The 22,254-nt window shown below is 28.5% G+C and overlaps 1 protein-coding gene across 1 annotated transcript; it reads left to right on the top strand.

The window, feature by feature from the left end:
• The first annotated feature begins 11,622 nt into the window (after positions 1-11,622).
• Positions 11,623-20,318, top strand: LOC113873516 (protein YELLOW LEAF 1, choloroplastic-like). Its single transcript, XM_027511666.1, has 5 exons — positions 11,623-11,806; positions 14,126-14,208; positions 14,325-14,476; positions 19,101-19,176; positions 20,023-20,318. The coding sequence occupies exons 2-5, from the start codon at positions 14,163-14,165 to the stop codon at positions 20,220-20,222; spliced, it is 474 nt and encodes a 157-aa protein (XP_027367467.1). The 5' UTR covers positions 11,623-11,806; positions 14,126-14,162; the 3' UTR covers positions 20,223-20,318.
• The last annotated feature ends 1,936 nt before the right edge of the window (positions 20,319-22,254 follow it).

Below are 22,254 nucleotides of genomic sequence, written 5' to 3'. Positions count from 1 at the left end.
CAATGGTCTCATGGGTATCATATATGCATTAGTAGATGGTGAGGAATGAAATCCATATTGCATTAGTCAGGAAGAAAGGGATGGGAAGGAATAATAGAAGAAAGGGGAGGAAGGTAAGGTGTAGTGACACAACGAAGACACAACACAAAAACAAAAAAGGTTAATAGAGTTAATATAATTTGAGAAAAAAAATATATAAAACACAACTTTTAAGTTAAGAAGCTAAAAATGAAAAAAAAAATATATATTAAAGGAACAAATTGAAACAAAATTGAGAGTTAAGTGACTAATATATTAATTTAGCATACAACAGGGTTTATTCATGGTCTTACCCTCTTTTTAGCCCAAGACATATTATTAAGGTTGAATTGAAAATTATTCACTAAGAAATGCAGAGCGGGTTTATGGTCCATATTATGAACTAGTAATAAACTTTTTAATCAAACATGGAGAGGAAGTCCTTGAGCAAATCATCTTTCTTTTGCTTCTCCTAAGATGTTGAGTGGGTAGTTGGATTTTGTCCTGGCTTGTGGTGAACTATTTCAGAACAGAACCATTTAGAGTTAAGAGAAATTGCAATGAAGAGATCTATAGTCCACTAAAAACATAACAGGATAAGATATGAAAGTTGGACAAGAACATAATAAAATAAGAGTATAAAACATTTATATTTTGTTTATTTTTATCCTAATGATAGAAATTTAACTAATAAACTTAAAGATTATGAAATACACAAGTTTTGTAAGGTCTGGTTATAAAGTTCAAAAAACAAAAAAAAGATAGGCAATTTTGGGCCATGATGATAAAGTCCAAGAAAAAATGCAAGTAAAACTGTGGTTTTACTTTCTTAAGTTCAAGTAGATAAAGACCAAGAATAAGAATGCAACCTAAAAAAAATTAACTTGATATAATCATTTGAAATTATAATTTAAAAATATTTTGTCAGAATTTTTTTGTTAATAAAAAATATGTTTAAATTTGAATATTATGATATTTTGAACCTTAAAGGAGAAGTAATTATGAAGAGGGGGAAGATGAGTACTTAGGTAAAAGAAATAGTGAGAGGAGAGGAATAGGCAAACCAAAGGGCAACTATCACTTAGGTAACATTAAGATAACAATTTCAACATTCCAAGAAAATAATGATCCAGAGTTATGCTTGAGAGTGGGACAAAAAGGTTGAACACTTTTTTATTTTCATAACTATTCAAAGGAGAAGAAAGTAAAATTAGTTGTTCAATTACTAATTATACAAGTATTTAAGGGGATCAATTTGTGATGTGCAAGCATTGAAATAATGAAAGAATTATTTATTTATAGGAAGAAATAAAAGTTGTCATGAGAAGAATATTTGTGCCAAGTCATTATTACATAGACCTGCATTGAAAATTGCAAAGCTTAAAGTTCAATGAGTATGAATGACTATTATAAGAGACAATATAGAAGAAGACTTATTCAAGCTCTTAAAAGATAAATTGAAAGAACAATAAAGTTGTTCTAAATCTTAAAGAAAAAGTAAAGTTTCTGGTTTGATAAGTTACAATTAAAGTAATATTTAATCTTATTTTAACATCTTTTAGAGGTTAGTTTACTAAATTTTAGTTAAAATGTTATTTAAAAATATAAAATAAGTCATTCTATTAATTTTATTCAAGTTATTAAATATTTATAATTTTTAAGCAAATTTATTATAAAATTAAACTAATTTTTATTTTATTTTATAGGATTATTTAGAACAAAGAATACCTTAAAATGAGTTAATAAAGTATAAAGTCCAAGAAGAGTTGGACAAAGGAAGCTTAACATTTCAACATTTAAATTGGGCATTCCAATGTCTATTTATAGAATAACATTGTTTCAGCATAAACAAAGCATTTTAACACCTATAGCTCAAACAATTAAAGATTAGTGCGTGTTTCAACACTCACCTTAATGTTTTAACATTAGATTCACCCTGCAAGTTAGACCCGTGTTAACTCCCTATGTTTCTAGCATATTTAAGCCTTTGGAGTGGGTAGAAAACATGTTGTATTGAGCCTTAAAACAAGTTCAGGTTTATGAAAAACTCCAAAACCTCTTATCCTTAAAAATAAGGGGTGATTGCCATCTTATCTACCATGAGTTTAAATTTTGTGCTTATCTCTATGGGGATGGTTAGCTACTGTGTTTTTACTTTCTTAACAATCAATTAAGGTGTTTGGAATAATGTCTAAAATTATGAAATGTCATGTCAGCTAACTGTTGAGTCTAATTGTAGTCATGCCACTCTCTTAGTTGATTTCCTTCTTTCATTTAACTTCATTAGCTAGTAACTAAATTAACTATTTTATTTCAACTGACATCCAGTTTATCTATTTTACCATAGGTTATCATCATTCAAATCTATCTAGTTGACAGTCCTTGATAAACAACTAAATTTTGGTGTTAACAAGTTCATTTTGTAAATAGTTTTATTTTAGATTTCTCTTTCTATTAGAGGTTTAAGAAGTTTTCTTGTGTCTTTCCAAATTCTCTATGGAGTTTTTTTTTTTTTATCATCATTGTTGTTTTGTTGCTCTTTATTCATGTGTGTTTAAATTTTTGTAGGATGAATTTTAGGTTAAACTTTTAATTTTTTTTTTTGCAATTGAATTTGATTCAAATTTTCTAGCACTTGGCAAATGATTGCCTTTGTTTTTAATGCTTTAACTAATTTAAGTCACTTGTATGATTGTATCATTATTCACAATAAATATATTGATTTAATATTTAGATTTATAGTGAGTCTTTTGTGCTTTTGCATTGCCTACAAGGATGAAGACGCATTGTAGTTGTTAATATTTCTTGCTACACATGCTATTATTAGTTGAATTTTACTAAGATATTAGATTTTTCTAACTAGGAAATATGATAAAACGCTGAGACATTGATTTGTACGACACTAACAATTTGGATTATGAAAAGATGACTAGTAAACTAAATTGAATTTGTAATTTCTATTTTGGTTTTGCACGAGACATTGAATAATTTTGTTTGTGCATTTAATGCTTCTTTTGGATGAATTAGGAGTATAATTCTTAATGAACACTTTAGTCTTATATTCAGACTTGAAGTGAGTTTCAACAAATTTCTAGCTGCCTAAACATAGGGCTAAGATTTTAATGTGACCATTGTTATTATGATCACACAATGCTTGTGTGAACATTGAACCACACATTTATTGTGCATAAAATATGATTTAGATTAATTCATATGCATTTCTGTTCATGTAATTGTAATTTTGTATTATGTTGTTTTGTGTTATTCATTTATTTGTTTTGTATTGTTTTGCATCATTAGCATTGTTTTGCATTTAATTTTTCAATGTCAATATCTTCAACTGTTAATATATTTTAGATAGTTTTCAATAGTATAATGTATAGTTTTAGTTTCTTTCCAAGGAGGTATAATTGATAATTTGGTTCAATCCTTGTGGGAACGATGATTTTATATACTTATTAAAATGATTGGTGTACTTATTGTAGTTGTTTATATCTATAAAATAGATAATTTAAAATTAACCTATCAATTTTTTGACATTAATGCCAAGGATTATGGCTCTGGTTTTAAGAAACTTTAAAAAAAAAATCCATTTGAGCAAATTTTCTTTTTTTGAATTAATTTTCTTCATTTTTTAGTAGTACTTTCAATTTTGCTTTTCTATTTTACATTAATGCTTTGTTTAGAACTAATTCTCTAATTTTTGTTTTGCATTGTAATTGATTACTTTTTTTTTCTTTTACTAGCAACTTTTGCATTTTTAATTGATCATTATAACATCCTAATTTTTATTTATATTTTTCTTATTTTCAAATGGAAGATTTTTTTTTTTAAAAAAAAGAGAATATTCCTTTTGGCAAGAAAAATATTCCTTTTAATTCAAGCGAAAATTTTTTGCTCAAGCGAGAATGGATCAAATTTTCTCAATTGTTTTCTTGTTCAAGCGAGAATTTGCGATTTTTAAAGGGTCTTTAAGAAATTTTCATTCTAAAACTTTTATTGTGAGCCCAAGGAACCTCTCACTGACTTCTTCCTCTGTTCTCCCACTTCCTTTCTTCTGAGAAACCCTTCTCAAACTCCAAACTACTTCTGAATCCAAGCCGATATTTCCTTTTCTCCCAATTTCGAGAGAAACTTGGTCTTTGGACAACATCTCCTTCGAAACACTGCACTTTTCTCTGAATCCTGAGGAGATCTTGGTCTTAGAAATACTAGTTGTCATGATACCTTTGATTGTGAGAGACCCATTTCCAAGTAAAGGGGGTTGATCTGATCCCAAATTGTGAACACTAAAATTTTGATTTAAATTTTTTTTTAAATAAAAATGAAAAAATAAAAAAATAAAAAATCTGAATTTTAATATTACAAAAGAAGAATGGAATCAAAAGGTTTAAAAAAAAAAACAAAAATTTGTCTTAATAAAATAGGAAAATTTCAGAATTAATTTTTAAAAGGAAAATAGAATATGACAAATAATTAAATTCTTGAACCAATGTTACTTTATACATAAAAAAGGAAAAATTCAGAATTTTTGGCCTTTTGGTGAAAACCCTAACAATAAAAGGAAAAAAAGACCATGGAGTAGGGGGAGACATCAGAGGAGGCTAAAAATTTTTTGAGAGGAGGCATTATAAAACGGGGAGAAAAAAAGAGAAAATAGAGAGAAAGAAAGGTTAGTAGAAAGGAGGAAGAACAAGAGGCAAGCAAAAATTTTCAAGAACATCAAGTAAGCTTCATCATACATTTTACACATTTTTCTTCTTCATACATATTTATATTTTGAATAAACATTTCCTATATCAAATCAATCTCAAATGAAAAAAATATATATTTTAAACCACCATTTCAAATATCCATGTCTCACCACCTCTCCACTCATTCCTCCATCTATCATCATCCACAAACACAAAACTCACCATAAAAAAACTCTTTCCCTACCTTGTCTCATTCCTCCAATCAAACGATGCCCAATTTTGCATTACATGTACCCTATATTGTCCTCAACCAAGACACCATAGAAAACATATATATTATATGCTTATATTAAACTATGCCCAACATTCATCTATAACCTTAATTATTATTCTTTCTGCCAAATGCTAAAGAAAAATACATTATCTCATGGAAGAAAAAAAGGTTGCCAAATCATTTACACAACTTAATGCAATGTGAAACCTATACATAGTCCTAACATATATGTTAGACATCACATTCTAATATGGTTATATTTGAAAGGCTTAACTATGTGATTAGTCTCTATAAATACAACATGTTTTGCGATAATTTCTTATAAATTTTTTTGATCTGATTTAGTTCCTAAAATCTTAAGAAGTTCGAATTTAATCCTTATTATCAACTCTCTTCTGTTAAATGCTAAGTTAGTTGACAAAGAGCTAGCTCAATATTTCCACGTGGCATGTCACATTATTTAATTTTATATTTTATTATTTAAAATTAATATTTACAAATAAGTCTTTGAACAAATTTTTAATATTTGTAAAAAATTTCTCCAAATCCAAATCTCCTTCCCTCCCCTTTTGTGCCTCACTCCCTTAGCCCGTAACCCACCCCCACTCCCTTCCCCTTCCTTGCTCTACCTCACATATACTAAATTCTCAAATCCCAATCATTTTTTATTTTCAAATTACTTACATGAACTTCTTTCACTACCTTCTACCTCAAAATCTAGAAACAAATAAATATGCAAACATAACAACTACTAACAAAAATAATAACAAGAAAAAGTAGAAAATGTATGCATAAAAGAAGAATAAACTCATAATTCGCAAGTGGAGGAAGGTGTGGAGTTGGAGGTGGGGGTGCGAGGTAGGGGAGGGTGTGGGGTTGAGAGGAAGGAGAGTGAAGAACGAGGTAGAGGAGAGTGTGGGGTTGGGAGGGAGGAGTGAAGAACATGGTGAGGGAAGGGAAGATGGAACGAGGTGGGAAGCAAGGAAAAGGAAGGGGAGGAATTACAGGAAAGAGGAAGAGGAAGGATAAGAATAGAAGACTTTTTTGTAACTATTAAACATATTTCATGGACTTATTTATAAATATTAATTTTAAATAATAAAAATTATAAAATTAAATAATGTGGCATGTTACATGAGAGTGTTAAACTGACTCTCCATCAACTAACCTAATATGTAAATATTATTAATTAATACAATAGACATGTTGACTTGAAAATATGAAATTAATCATATAATATATTTTGATCAGAAATGGTGTATGATATGTAATTATATATTCTTTTTTTGTTATATTAAAATAATTAAATTTAATCGTATTGTTATTTTTTAGATGATGAATAAACTTATGAAAGAATAGATGATGTAGATGTACTTATATAATATTTACTCTTCTAATGAAGCAATATTGCCTATTTTGTTCTTGAATACTCTTAAGTCTCTTTTGATTGATACACATTTACTTTGTTATGCATTACTTCTTTTTATCTCCAAAAGGTGTTGTTATTTCCCCATCTTTATTTGAGTGTTCCTTTAAATCTTTTTCCTTTGTAACTTTCAAGTATATTTTATCTTGTGTTTTATATATGTAAAACCCTCATTTTTTTTTACTCTTGGATAGGAAAATGGGAATTTGGATAGATAATATCTCGCTCAAGCAAAAATAAGATAACGTTGCCTCAATTGTCCTCTCGCCTCTCGCCTAGGCGAGAAAGGGATCTTGCTCAGGTGAGGAATCACAGGAAAGATAGGGTACTCTCTGGACTCAATCCCGCTCAAGTGAGGTAGATCTCGCTCAAGCAAGAATATCAGAAAAATGGATAGTATCGCTGTCTAGTTGTCTTGCTCAAGCGAGGAAGGCTCACTCAGGCGAGGATGGAAGTTTGCTTAAGTAAGAATCTTATGGCTCAAGTAGGATCACGCGAGTTTAGAAGGATATTTAAGGAACCTTAGCCTAAAAAATATTCATTTCTTACCAAACGACCTTCTCTCTTCATTTTCTCTTTTTTCCTCTCCTTCGTCTCTCTAAAGAGAACTCTCACGGGCTTCAAATTTCTTCCAAATCCGAGCTCAAGCATTAATTTCATTCAAATCTAAATAAGTTTCTCAGAGTTCATATCTCTATTTTATTCCTTTTTTTTTGTTTTCTTCTCATATTAAGACATCTATCTTGAAATACTTAGGAAACTTCATCTTTTGGACAATATCTCCGTTGATACAGTGGAATATCTCCGTAGATCCCTCAGAAAACTAGTTTTGAGAAATTGTTACTAGGTAAGGAGAGTATTCTCGAACTTTAATTTTATATACATATATGATGAGCTTAGGAGAATCTGAATAACTTATTTTTGTAATAATCTATAATTTTATGAAATCATATGGTGAAAATATATTTTTGGTATAAAGAAGGGTTTTGAGTTCATTTGAAACTAATTAAATCAAATTCATAGAAAAAGATATGAATTAGAATAGTTTTAAGAAGTTTTAGAATTAAGTTCCTTATAATGCTGATGAGTTAAGTAATAAAGGATATAAAATAATAAACTTTAGGTTATAACACCATATTGAGATTGAATTAGTTGGACTGAGCCCGAAGGTGTTCGACCTTCGACGTATTGCACTGATTGTATGGTGTGATATTGTGTAATAATCTTTGTGCTAAGATTGATATATTGTATTAATTGTATGGTGGGATATATGATAGTTTCTATGTCAGAATGGCCTATTATACTGATTCCATGGTGTGATATTGGATGATAACTTTCTATGTTAGACCGACATAATGCAATAAGTATAGATATGATATTGATAGCTTAAATGTATCCAAATTAGGTAAATTCACATGAATAATTGAAGTGTTGATTGATTTTGAAAGTATGTAATATATGAAAAAGAAAAGAGAATATGTTTGAGAAAGAATGGGATGCATAATTATAATGCATGGGTCAAAGTAACTTAAAAAGGGTGATTACGATATATATTATAGCACATTGAAGGGTGTATTATGATATCTATTGTGATCCATAGATTTATATCAATTGTAACTCACGTATTGACATGTAAATCGATAAAAAGAATATGAAAATGAAAAATGATAAGAAAGAGAAAGAGAATAAGTATAGATAATACAACGATACACTGGGGTATAGAGTTCGGAGAAGATTTGAGAAATCTTGGAAAAATGAGGATGGTGAATGCTAACAATAAAAGGGTGCACGATAATTTATGGAAAAATAGACATTCACAGGCCACCCTCATTTTCTGACGAAACTCCTGGCTATACCTTTGCTAAAAGGGGACAGGGTGGCACACGTGTATCCGTGATGTTGCGGCCAACCAACAGCTATCTATGCTAGGAAGTTCTCAAGGGATCCAAAGGGCAATTATTATGAAAGTGTTATAGATGTGAAATGGTATAAAATTTGTATGATTATAATATATATGTCGTAACAAATCGATTTATGTTGTTATAAAGTGATTTCTCCTAACTGCTATCTAAGTTAACACTACAAGAGCTTGTTTCTGATGTATTGAATACATGACAAGTCCCTTTCATTCCTTTTTAGGAGAGGCCAATAGTTAGAAGCACTAAAAAGCAATAACTATTTTTGTTCAAGCCAGTAAAGGGGTGATACAAGCAAGACACTTATAGTTGCAAAGTTGGCAGGTGGTTTACTAACCATGTTTAGTTAGTCACAACAGCACTGGCATAAGGTGCAACTTCCTTTTTCAATGTAAAGAAATGTGGTTTATTCTGTTTGGGTGCTTGCAACCAAGAGACTTTTACCCGAGGCTCACTGCAATAAGAGCGACATTTAGTTCAAAATGTCCTTTGTCATGTGATTTGTTTCCTATTCTATGATAACCACGATATCTCATATCTCAAGGTTTGAGATGTCTTGGGAGCATTTTCTATTCAAACCTGCTAAGTCATTTATTGAATAAAAGTTCCTGCACTTAAATATTTTTCATGAGTCTTACACATAATCTTTGTTGCCTTAACCATTAGGCAAAAATGTATGAGTTTCTCAAATCCTCTAAATCAATAAGATTACGTATCTTTGAATAAGTTGGTTAAACTAGTATTCATGATCACTAGGGATGGAAATAGGCCAACCTATTTATAGCTTAACTTGACCTAGTTTATTTAATTAATAGATTTAATTTAGATTGTTTAAAAAATTTACTTAATTAAATAGGTCAGGCTTGAACTTAAAAAAAAGTCTATTAGGCCTCTTAGAATGGCCTAATTAAAATTCAGAAGATTTATAATAATATATTAAATAACTTTATATAAAAAAATACTATATAATAATATATTAATAATAAATAAAAATTCAATTATCTTTGTCACAAATATAATTTGATGAGAAAATTAAAGGTAATAACTTCTAAAAGTATTTTTTAAAAATATTTGTAATCACTATTTTTAAAGTATTTATATTTTAATAATATTTTTCTTTATTTTGAAGGTTGATGAATAATATAAAGAGGTCTTCTTAAAAATCTGATGAAATATTTGTTGTTTTCTATTTACTATAAAAAAATATTATTATTTGTACATTTTAGATTTTTGTTTGTTGTATTTACTAATTTTAGGTTTGAAACTTGTTTAGTTATATTGTGTTTGTTGATTTAATGTATAAGACTTTATGTTACTAGATTTACTTAATTATTTATAAATTGATCTTTATTTTATTGTATTTTTTTGTATGTGTAGTGATTTACTTATTTAAATTAAATGTGATTTAAAAATGATAAATAAAAATATATAATTTTATTATACATATTCAATGAATTATTTTTTTAATAGTTTATTTATTAGATATAAGTCTTATGTTTTTTAAACAGACATATCTATTTAGATAAATAGTCTATTTATAAAAAAATTTAATAAATTATTGAATATTTCAATACTAAATAGAACATTAAAAAAATTAACAAGTCAAATTAGACTTTTAAAAAGAACAAATTAAACTTAATAAAAAGTTTATAACAAATAATAGTTCAAGTTTTGAATTTAAAATTATTAAACAAATTAGACCTGTTTATACAAATCCTACCTTAACCTAGCCTCTTTTCATGCATAATGATCACCCTTCCAAGCTTTTCTTGCAAAGTCCACAAAGACTTGGTCATTTCTTGCAATAATCTTGTGTAAAGAGATTTCAAAGAAGAGAGCAGGTAAGGATTTTTTATATTGGTCAGGGAATCCACACACACCCATAGCACACCGATAAGAGTACCCGCCACCCTTGATGAGATTCTCATATCAATATGATTTATGAAAGATGAAAAGTATATCAACTCGAAGATCTTTCCACATAAAAGTTCATCCTCCACTTTTTTTCTTTCTTACACAATTACTAACAGAAAACAAACATGATAAACCAATGTTACGCAGAGGAGAATTTGACATCAAATGTCTCAGCCATGTTTTTTTCTCTTTATTGGTTTGGCTGAGGGAAAGGTATCATATGAGCTTTCTTCATTCTTCTTTCATCATTGGGTTTCTATTCATGTCCATTTTTTCAACGTGTGTTCGACCTTCTCTGTTTGCTTTTCACCCAAATTCACTCCCTATTGTCATCTTATCGTCTTCATTGATCAGCTCTTGAGATAGTATTCCACCATTCTTCAACGAGATCCCAGATTCACACATGATGAGCTCTTGAATACCCATCTACACTGACAGTAAGGAAAAAGAACTGAAGTTAAAAAATTAAAATAAAAGATGTATTGAATAAAATAAAAAATTAAATCATAAATCAACAAAAAGAAATAATAAAGATAATTTTTATGGTGTCTTGAAAATTAAAATAGTATTCTATACCTTTAGTACACATGGAATAATTATAACTTTTAATATTATGTTAAATATGTTCAATAAATAGATAGTGAGTTAGTGATCTGTTTTAAAAAAGATATAAGATGTCCTTTTAAGTGTATAGTTGCAATATCAAGTAAATATATGAAAAAAAATTATATATAACATAATTTTTGTGTATATTTAAATTAAAAAAATATTTAAAATAATTACTATATTTGATTGAAATTATAACTTCTTCAATTTTAAGGTTATGCATAGAAATTAAAAATATAATTGGATAATATAAATTTATTAAATATTTCTTATATAATTTTCTAATATACTCTCATCAATAAAAACTCTTCATAATAGAGTTAATAATGTATTCATTCATTGAGAGAAATTCGAAGAGTTTTGACAAATAAACTTAAAAATAGAAGACTTTAATAAAGTGATTAGTTATAATTAAAAATAATATTAACAAAAGAAGAATTAATGTGTCTTAAATTTTGTAAGCAATTAAAAAAATAAAACATACTTAAAATTATAAAACAATTAAACAAGAAAAAAGATAGAATGAATACAACTTATACTAATTAATTGGTTTACATATTTATTTTGATTAATTTATAATATACTAAATTTAAATAAAAATTAATTGATTCAAATTATATAAAAAATATGAATTTCTTGATTAAACTATTTATTTTCATTAATGAATAATAATAATTTTAATCACGTTAAAAAAATTCTTTTATAAAATTTAACTATAATTTATTTGAAATTAATAAACACTTTAGTATAGTTTTAAAATTTAAATTAATAAACACATAAATAATGTTTCTTAATTTTGACGTAAATCATATCCATAATTTATTCTTCCCGCAGTTTCGAAAGAATTGCAGTACCCGAACGGGTTAAGCATTCACCGCCCTTCTCTTTTCGCTCATTAGATGAGCCTTCTGAACCCAGCGAGCCCATAACTTTCGCCACCTTCGTCTCTCAGACTTAGGTAATGGCCCCTTTAATGCATTTCCATTATACTCGCGATCACATGTTTTCATTTTTATGTAGGTTTCAATTGCGCTCTTCCCTCTATCACTTCGTTCTCTTTGTTATCGATACTTTTGTTCAATTATCCAAGTTTGTGTTCAATTAAATCCATTCCTCCACGTGATATTTTGATTATAAGAGATTGAATTTGTAATTGTAAGAAGAAGAATAGTTTGAAAAAGGGTAGTTGATAGGGTTTTGGGCGAGAATAACAAGAAAAACAGAACATTTTATTTGTTCTCTTTACTATTATACCTTTGATATTACTCTTACCCAGATAATTTTTTTTTTTCGGTTTAGTGTTTTCTTGTGTCTTTTATAATTTTATTTTATTATGAGTGTTTTGGTGATTGCTTATGAGGTGAGGGATTTCTTATATTTGGTGATTCCGTTGGTTTGTTTAGGGTTGTACTTCTGTTACAATCTTTGCTTGCTGCTAACCATTTATTCTTCGAGTAGAATATGAATTTTGTGTTATTCTGTGTCAATTTCTCACAACAACTGCAGGTGTTGCCTGAATTTTCTGATTTTTGTGACTATTGACTGCAACTACATTTTGTTTCCGTTGTAGTTTGCGTCAATAACAGAAAAAATAAAAATAGAAAAATCCAATGGTCACAACCACAACACAAATTGCAATCAAACTGCAAGCTCAATTTTGTATGCTTTACGTATAATTTGGTTATAATTATTTTCACCATATGCTTACTGCAATGTCAAGAAAGAAGAAGGTTCCACAATTTGTAACGTATTTTGGGTTAGTCTTTAATTCAAGTTGTTAAAAATTGATAATGAGTTCTGTGAAATTTTTTTCTTGTTATATCATGCTATTGTGTTATTATTAACCTTACAAATTAATATGAACTTTCCCAATATTTCTTGCTATGCTCCTTAGTCTCTCTCGCTCACACACAAACAGCTTTTTGGTAGAAAATTGTCATCCACTTATTGTGGTTGTCCTCTGTTACTGTCCACAGTTGTACTCATGTAAACTGATGCTTATGCAACATCAAATTAGTTATCTTTGGAAATTGTTGGACTTTTCTTAGTCATAGTATACAGTTACCAGTCGAATTTTGGAATGTTACTCTTGTAATTGTTTATAGTGTTGTGCTGAATTTGATATGATGAAGCTTTTGCTTCTGTGAGGTTTGACTCAGGGCACACTTGATTTCTCTTGACCATATCAGACAATGGATATTTTTCCTGTTATTTATTTTTGGTACAAATGCAGAATTTGAAAGATCTATTTCAATTTGTTTATGCACATCAAAATAGATAGTTTTTATGTTTATGTTTCGGTTGTGGGTCCAATGTTGTTTCTAGTTTATCTCTTTTCAGTTATGTGCTCTGGTATCTTCTATCTTAACTATTAGGTCAAGTTGAATTCAAAACTAAAGTTATGTAGAAAAACAAGAGACCACAATCAAGTACCATTGCTCCCCTTTGTTTGTTGAATTGACCTTTCTTAGTGTTCTATATTAAGACTTGCCAAGTCATAAAAAAATTAGTGTGAGTAATATTTTTTCAATTTTCAACTAGTTAATGCTATATAGTTGATCAATAAAAGTTCAATGTTCTTTAAATGTCCTGTTGTTTTTTTATCCCAGTTGCTCAACCAGATGCCAACCTATATGACCTTATGCATTGGGCTTGGCTTTTATGTTCAATATTTCCTATTAAAAGATAGCTGCCAAGTCCTTCATCTGTTTCATCATACGCTAACATATTCTTAAATTCTCAGATGGACATGCTTTTCCGTAGCTGAAAGTATAGCAATTACACATTTGAAGCCTTCACCTTCTTGTTCTAGAAAACTACAGTGTGATTTATCACTATTTTTAGAATTACATTTCCGTAGAGCTTGTTAAGTGCAACATAAGCTTTGTATCAAGGACTAGCATTTGCTTGCACATTGATTGTCTCTTTGAATGGGGATAAATGAGTAAAACTATCTGGCAAAAGAAGATATTGGTGTAAAAGTGTAAAATTGTTAATTTAGTAGAATTCTATAAATTAACTAATTTACTTTGCTATCTAAACATTGAAATTCAATCTACTTGTTATAAAAATTTGAAAGTTCAACCACTAGAATTCAATCATAATTCTATAAAGAAATAAAATGAATTCTTACTAGGTGTTAATTCAGTCATGGCCTAAATGATCAATGATGTGAAATGAATTCAAGTAAATTACGAGAAATTTTTCACATGTCTAGCTCGTCATATATATCTATTTGAAACTGACAATTTGTTATTTGCCTCAACATGCTTAACAGCTAGCAATCTTAGCATTTGGCCATAATCAAGAAGTGGATGTCAATGGAAAGTTGTGTTGGCAGTTCATCTCTATTATTACCAGGTACAATGATTTTATGCATCTCAATACTGCTCAGTTCTAGTAACATGATGCTTTGAATTTTGTGCCACAAGTTTCTTAAATCATGGAATAAGTTTTTGTTCCTTTTCTGTATGCAGTTGGTATTACAAGTCAGCCTCTAGTTGATGTTAAGCATACTGGACCAAACATTATTGGGATGAAACCGTTACCATATAACATCAGAAAAGGAGAACTTAATATTGATACATTTCAAAGTCCATCACCTCGTATCAGATGTGCTGCTGCTTTGGTAAGTTATTACCTTTCAATTTTTTTCATTTTTTGTGTTGATTGATTATTCGATAGATACAACATCTTAACCTAGTTGTAAAGCATAAACAAAACTTTGTATTATTGCAGTGCATAATTAGCCAAAATTGAAAAGTTTTGATAGAACACTGATAATCACTGAACTGAATATTATCTATCCAACAGTTGGAGTTCTGCTCCCTACAATGGAGGAAATCCTCTGGAAAATACAGGGACAGTAGGAAAATAGTTGAGAAAACAATAGATACCCAGAAACTGCAATGAGCTGTCCCCAACCAATGCAACTTGCCACCAAACTGGCCCAAAATTCTGTTATACCTGCCCACAACCTGTGACACCATCCCTATATAAGCATTCAGTGTGGATCCTTTCCATTCACTTGCTGCTAGCTTTCTTCTTTTTTATGCTTCTCTGTCTCCTCTAATTGAATCCCCCACAACGTTATCCTTTTCAGGTTAAAATTCCCCTATTACCCCTTTCCCATCCGTCTATCTTATATAAGCATGGAAGGTCTCATTGGGTTGATCCCATTGCTCAACCGTCTCCTGTACTTCCATCCTTGTAACATCCTCAATTTTGTATAAAAATAACTAAATAAATTTTTATAATAAAATGGAAAATAAAACAATTTTGTTCTATTTCATAGATTTAAGAATTGAATAAAAACAAAACTTGCATTCCTTCTATGAAAATTTTATAAAATTCTACAATATTTAAAACTTTCAAAGGAATAAGTTCAAGACTTTAAAGTAATAAATAAAATTTAATTTACATTTAGCAAATTATTTGGTTTACAGTAGATACATATAAGTTTAAAATATCATTAAGAACCTTTCCAAGTTATTTATTACAACAAAATTCACCAAAGCATTATAAATTCTAAAATTTGACATAAAAGAAATATTTACATAATTTTGTCAATATGAAATGTAATTAGGATAAAATATTATAATTTCTCAAACTGTCCTACTCCCTACAGAGCAGTCTTCCTTTCCATACCATTGGATTATGATCCTAGAACGGACCAGCTTTCTTTATCTCTTCACTTTCATTACCTAAAATATATTAGTAAAAGTGAGTATTTTCTATTCCAATAAATCTCTTATTTGATAGAAGAAAAGTGTATATATATACAAATATAATATTAAAAATATTGGATTAATAATAACACTCAGAGTATATAAATCATTATCACAGCGGACTACATACATGACAACTAATCAATCATCTTTGTAATTATGTATAACATGCATTTTCAAACTAATCTGTATATCATGATACATGTATTATACCACATCAATTAATATGTCATAATACATGTGTTCTAATCGCACCCGTCGATTTATTACAATTATAATGCATATATTATAATCATACAATTTTTATACTACTTCATATTCATCACACTTTTACTTCCATTACACTTTTATATTCATTGCCCTTGGGATCCCTTAAAGACTTCATAGCATAGATAACTGTTGGTTAACCACAACAACACGGATACACGTGTGCCGACCTGTTTACTTTTAGCAAATGTATATTCAGGAATCTCGTCAGTAAATGAGTGTGTGGCCTGTATATGCTTTCACTTTCAGCAAATCATTATGCACTATTTTACAATTAGCATTCACTACCCTCATTTGTCCAATATTTTTCAAATCTTCTCCGGACTCTATACTTCATGTGTATCTCTGTAACTATCTATACTTATTCTTAACATTTCTGAACTATTTTCATTTTTTTTCATATCTTTTTCATAGATCAACGTGTCATAATACGTAAGTCTTGATCATATAACTTAATGTATTACAATAAATGTATTATGAGTGTACCTTTTAATGTAACACAATACTTGTATCATAATTACATCCATCAATCTATTCTGGCTCCCACATTGTAATCGCATTTCTCACAATTTCATCATCATGTCATATCATTTCATTTCATACATAAAACTCTTTCTTCTTTTGAGAAAAATATCACACTTTTCATCAATAACCTAATTTCATCCATTTCAACACACCTCAGTCATCAACATTCACCTAACATAAAAGATTTTCAAATAATTTCACACCGCACAAATCAATACAAAGTGCTGAAGGTCGAATACCTCCAGACTCAGTCTAATTGTACAACTCAGCATATACACTTTCTCAGTAGTAACAAAGTGATATATCCTAAAGTTTAATATCACTTGTTCATACGTAAATAATAGTTTCTCAAAAACTTAGTTACTCATCTTTTCACTATAAAATTTTATCTAGATGATCTTTGGATTAAATTATTAGTTTCTCATACCTAAAATTTCTTTTGTAGTAATACAATTTAGAGAATCATTAGAGTTCTATTACTCAAAATAAAATACTGAAGTTAGGGTTCAAAAGGGGGTTTTTGTATTAAACTCTATCTTACACATTAGATTTTTAAGAAAATCTTAGTATTTTAGGGTCCCAATAGAAACTTAGCATTTTCTAACTAAAATACCAAGGAGTTAGGGTTTGGAATCAACTCCTTTTACCTAGAAATGGGTCTCTCAGATCGAGCTTTCCTAGAGATTCAAGGGAGAGGCACAACCTCTTGGTAGAGGATATCGTATCAGGACTTAAGGTTTCCTTGAGTATTATAAAGTACAATTCTTTAGATCGGATAAAAGGGAGAAATAAGAATGATGTTGAAGAATCAAATTTGAAGAAACTTACTTGGATTTGAATGGTTGAGCTCCTAAGCTCGGATTTGAAGGAAGATTGGAAGTTTAGAGGAGGATTTTTGAGAAGAGAGGGTGAGAGATCAGAGAGAATAGAGGAAAGGTCAAAATTTTGAATTGTAATATAAGTTTTTTAGCCATTAAATACCCCTTAACTTGCGATATTTTCACTACAGCTAGCCCTCTTTTCACTACAGCGAAAAAATCAGACAAAATTTTTCTTTACTGTCTGTCATTCTAACTACAGGAAGAGCATTCTCGCTGCAGCGAGAGAGCATCAGAATGTCTGATTTTGGACGTATATTTCTTGCTGTGCCAAAACTCTTTTTTTTTTTATACAATGACCACAAAATTGAGGGTGTTACAATCCTTCCCTCCTAGAATCAAATCTCATTCACTTTTACATGTTTCCTTCCTTATCCCCCAATTAAAATGTAACACAAGAAAAGAAAAAAGGAACTATCAAATTAAGAGAGAGAATGTTGATATTTGATGGAGAGAAATTTTTCAGTGATGTGTCATTTTTCTATATGAGAAAGTGCGATAAGGAAAGGAATAGGCAAAAGGGACAGGTGGTTTGAGTCATCCCCTTCTATACATGTGGATCAAGGGCTGCTCAGGTTCAGTTATACTTTTAAGTAGAGAATTAGACATTTACGGCCTGTGTACCACTCAAAATAAGATAACAGGATAGGATAGTTATTTTATTTTCGATGTTTGCTGAATAATATGATATGATAGCTTATCCTATTAAATTATCTTATCATCATAATTTAAATTCTTATCCTAAGGAGAGTGATGGATTATGAAATATTAGAATAGAGTTGTAACTTTTTTTGCTAGTACCTTCTTATTCATTACACTTTTCTTAATATTTTATAAAATCTATCTTTTGAAGTTTTGAACATCTTTTAATAAGAAACATTTTAGAAAAAGTATATTCATAAAAAATATTTTACTCTTTTTATAAAATGATTTAATTTAAAGAAAAATTACTATAATTTAATATCAAATTTTAGTATTATATGTACATAAAAATGCTTTTATATTTATAAATAGGTAGGATTTGCTGACACTAGGTGTCAAATTTTAAAAAACTTACATCACATAATAACTTTTTATAGAATGTAAAATTAATTAATCTAATTATTGGTTTGAAAGTTCTTATCAAGTAGATCAACTTTATAAAATTTCATATAAAAATAAAACTAATAGGTATTTCATCGCATTACTTTATTTAATGGATAATATGTTTTTAAAATATGAGTAAATATTAAATTATGGATAAAATTTATAAATGTTCAAATTATGTGAAATTTAATATACATAATTATAAAAATAATATCAGATGATTCAATAGTTTAATTGATCAAGTTCTATAAAAAGTCAGTTTGACACCTAGTGTCAACAGATCATGTCTTATATATTGAAAAGTCAAAAAGTTAAATAAAAATTTATTTTAAAAAATTATAAAATAATAGTTTGATTTAAATATACTTATATCTTGTTCAATTATCTTTTGTTTATAATATTGAACATGATGACTAATGTTGTGTTTTACTATCCTAATGTACTTCAAACATAGGATAAGACAACTTTATTATTCGTTTATCATATCCTATATTTATCCAACTCTCATTTTCTATCCTATCATGTTATCCAAACGGCCTTAGTGTTTTGTGTTTATTGATTTCTTGCATATTAATGAACATTCTTTTGGGCATTTTTGTGATGTTTTAGGATGGAAGTAGATGTAGCATTTTGTTTTTTTGTCCTTAGTTTCAGCCCCAATTTTGATAGTTATGATTTTCTAGGTTAACCATTGGCAATGGCGGAGATGTTGGTCTTAATTGTTTGATGATCTAATATATTCTGATCATTTGTCTTATGCTTTCTACAGAATACTAAATGTGCTGCTAGTGCAAGTGCAACCCAAACCGTAACACGCAATTCTCGGTCAATTACTATTACTCCTGGTAATAACTTCTCTCTTATACGAAATATTATGCCAAATGGGAGTGATGCACATGCAGTAAATACATTGTGCCTCTACTTTGATTACGAAGTTTAATAGTTTATTTTACGTGGGACAAGTTCACATCTTTCAATGTGTTAGCCTCTTCCCATTTAATATTCTAGTCATCACATACTTATTTATCTGTTTATATTTGTAATTTTCTCTTTCTTTTTCTTCCCATGCACATCTGTCTTTGTTATTTGACGTACCTAAATGTGGAACTGTTTGGGATTTATAGGTGTGAAAGGTAAGAACATCTAATAATTATGGCATATATGTTCAAATTCATGCTTCCTTCAGATAGCTGTCCTATAAAGTGCGTAGTCAATGGTTTTCTTGAATCCTTTTTATTATAATCATAAAACAAGCGATAGGCATCATCTACACGTCTTCTTGACTCGATGGGGATAAATTGGTTAAACTCTTGAATGAGGAGTTAAAGGTAGCTTTCTTGTCAAATACTTATAGTATGAAGAACAACAAGAAGCTAAAAAGGAACTTAAAAAAGATTCGCAAAAATGGTAAATTATGGCGAGTCTAAAGGATTTAGGAGGCTTAAAATGCTTCTTTAGAAGCTTCAAAGCTGTCTTCTTTGCTGAAAGCAAAATGGAAGGATGTTTTGTGTGTTTTTATGTGTCTTCCTCTTATCCAATATATTTCTTTCTACCTCAGGAAAATATATATAGATTTCAGTATTACCATTTGTGGTTATTGTCTGTTATCCTTTAATTATGTTAATGAATATTTTGTATGTTCAATATCTTTGTGCAAATATAATATGCTAATGCTTCATCTGAAATGACAGACAAAGTGAAGTCCCCTAAGCTTGATGACAATGGACCTGGAATGCCACCTCGTGATGATGATGGCAATGGTGGCAATGGAGGCAGCGGTGGTAAGTGGTCAGGCGGACTTCCCCTCTTGGGTATTCTTGGTATCCTAGATGTTCTAAAGGACATTGAGGGTGAATGGCAACGCAAGAGCAAAAAAATTCATCCAGCTTGAAAATCAAGCTTTGTATGTAGCAGTGAAGTTATTTTACAAACTTGATGTTAAACTCTTGCGATGGTTAGAAGTCTACAGTACAGAATATTTGAGTTAGTTTTATGCGGGAGTTTATTTGAACTTTAAATCTTAATATATGTAACTCGGAATAAATGAATTAATTACAGAAATTAATTTATTAATTAAAGAAAATCATTTGTTAGTCTACTAAGAAAAACTACGTCAATATTTTCATGATTATGGCATAACAATGACAGATGGATGTGGTAGAGAATCCTCTACACATATTACAAGAGATGGACCTGGGAAGAGGGTGTTAACTGTTAAGGGTGGGTTGTGATCCCCTCTAAATGTTTTATAAATATTATCTGTAGTCTTTAATATAAAATTATAAAATCTATAATTTTCAAATATAATATTGAAATATGAGTATATTTTATTTATCATAATTTTTTAAATGAATCGACTTACTCATTATTTAACATTTAGTTTAATGCATTTTAAAATATTTTCTTTTATCTCATGCTAAAATAACTTTTATCTTTTAATCTGAACTTTCCAATTAATTATAATAAAAACTTTTCTATTATATTATTTTTCATGTCAAGTTTTAATTACATATACTTAAATTAATTTGTCTTACTCATTTTTTGTTTTACTAAATTAAAGAGTTTATAGTTATTTTATTTGAATGGTTTAAATAATGTTTGGTTCTTATACTTAGTTCAAATTTGTAAGTTAGTTTTCATATATATTTTTATTTTTAATTTAGTCTTTACTGTTAAGTTTAAAGTAAATTATGTTAAATAAGTAAATGATTAAATAAAAATAAATTTAACATGAAGATTGGTTTACAAATTTTTTATATAGGAATTAAATTATAAATTTTTATGTATAGGGACTAACTTATAAATATTTTTATAAATTTGTAATACACTTTTTGTCGTATTTTGATTTTGATGGTGTTGAGAGAGTGAATAAAGGTATAGATGAATGCGTTAGTAATTATGTTGCTAGATTACATTTGAGGATGAAGAAGGTTTTGATGAAAGTGTGGGTAAAAGTGAGAGTAAAGATAGTGAAGTGACTGAGAAGAGAAGATAATTTAGTGAAGATTGTTGTTAAGAGTTGATTGAATTTTGAGGATGTTAAACTAAGAAGAAAAGAGACTTTGGCCTCCATTAAAGTTTATGTAAAGAAAGAAGAATAATAATGATAGTATAATTAGAGATGGAGGTGTAACAGAGAATGTAGGTAAATCGCAAAATTAAGATATAAATTAAAAGTGAATTGCAAATTTATAAAAATATTTTTGATTTAGATTTGTAAATTAATTCTTATATGTAAAATTTTGTAAGTTTTTGTGTAAAAAATTTGTAAATTAATTTTTATATTATATTTATTCTTAATTTAGTCTTTTATTTAATATCATTTACTCTAAATTTAATTATAGAAACTAAACTTAATGACAGAAACTAAATCAAAAATAAATATATGCATAAGAACTGATTTATAAATTTTTTATATATAAATACTAACTTACGAATATATTAGAACATTATTTATACCTATTTGAATTCACTGTCTTGGATTTGTTGTGTAAACTTTCTTGCAACTACTCGCTTGTCAAGAACTATGGAGGCCCGACTGAACGTAGGTGGAAACAAAGAAATCAGATTTCGCCAAAGTGAAAATCATTGATCAGGCTGAAAAATTGTTCCATTAAAAATCTTAAACCATGTAAATCATTTAAAATTGTATTGTTCATATAACATTTTTTATAACATTACTGTATTTCATCATAATTATTTTATCTCACTTTTTCTCACTTCTCTTTCGTTGAATATCATTTGTAGATTTAAGAATATTTTTTATCAATAATAATAATTATTTTAATATTAAATAAAACTACATTAAAAAAATAAAATTAAAAGTAAAAAATTTAAAACTTAAAATCAATTAAAAAATTATTTAAAAATAAAATTTTAAAATTAATGTACTACGTCTGGTCATTAATATAAAATCCTTTTAA

The sequence above is a fragment of the Abrus precatorius genome, unplaced genomic scaffold, assembly GCF_003935025.1.
Source record: "Abrus precatorius isolate BTA unplaced genomic scaffold, Abrus_2018 Scaffold7, whole genome shotgun sequence".
Classification (NCBI taxonomy): domain Eukaryota; kingdom Viridiplantae; phylum Streptophyta; class Magnoliopsida; order Fabales; family Fabaceae; genus Abrus; species Abrus precatorius.
This window is presented reverse-complemented; position numbering and strand designations above follow the sequence as displayed.

What these genes read in the sequence shown, in the direction of transcription:
- LOC113873516 (XM_027511666.1), top strand. Translation starts at nt 14,163, where the DNA reads ATGTCAATGGAAAGTTGTGTTGGCAGTTCATCTCTATTATTACCAG. An exon ending in TCAGATGTGCTGCTGCTTTG is followed by an intron (nt 14,477 to 19,100) that starts GTAAGTTATTAC and finishes TGCTTTCTACAG; the next exon opens with AATACTAAATGTGCTGCTAG. An exon ending in GTCAATTACTATTACTCCTG is followed by an intron (nt 19,177 to 20,022) that starts GTAATAACTTCT and finishes CTGAAATGACAG; the next exon opens with ACAAAGTGAAGTCCCCTAAG.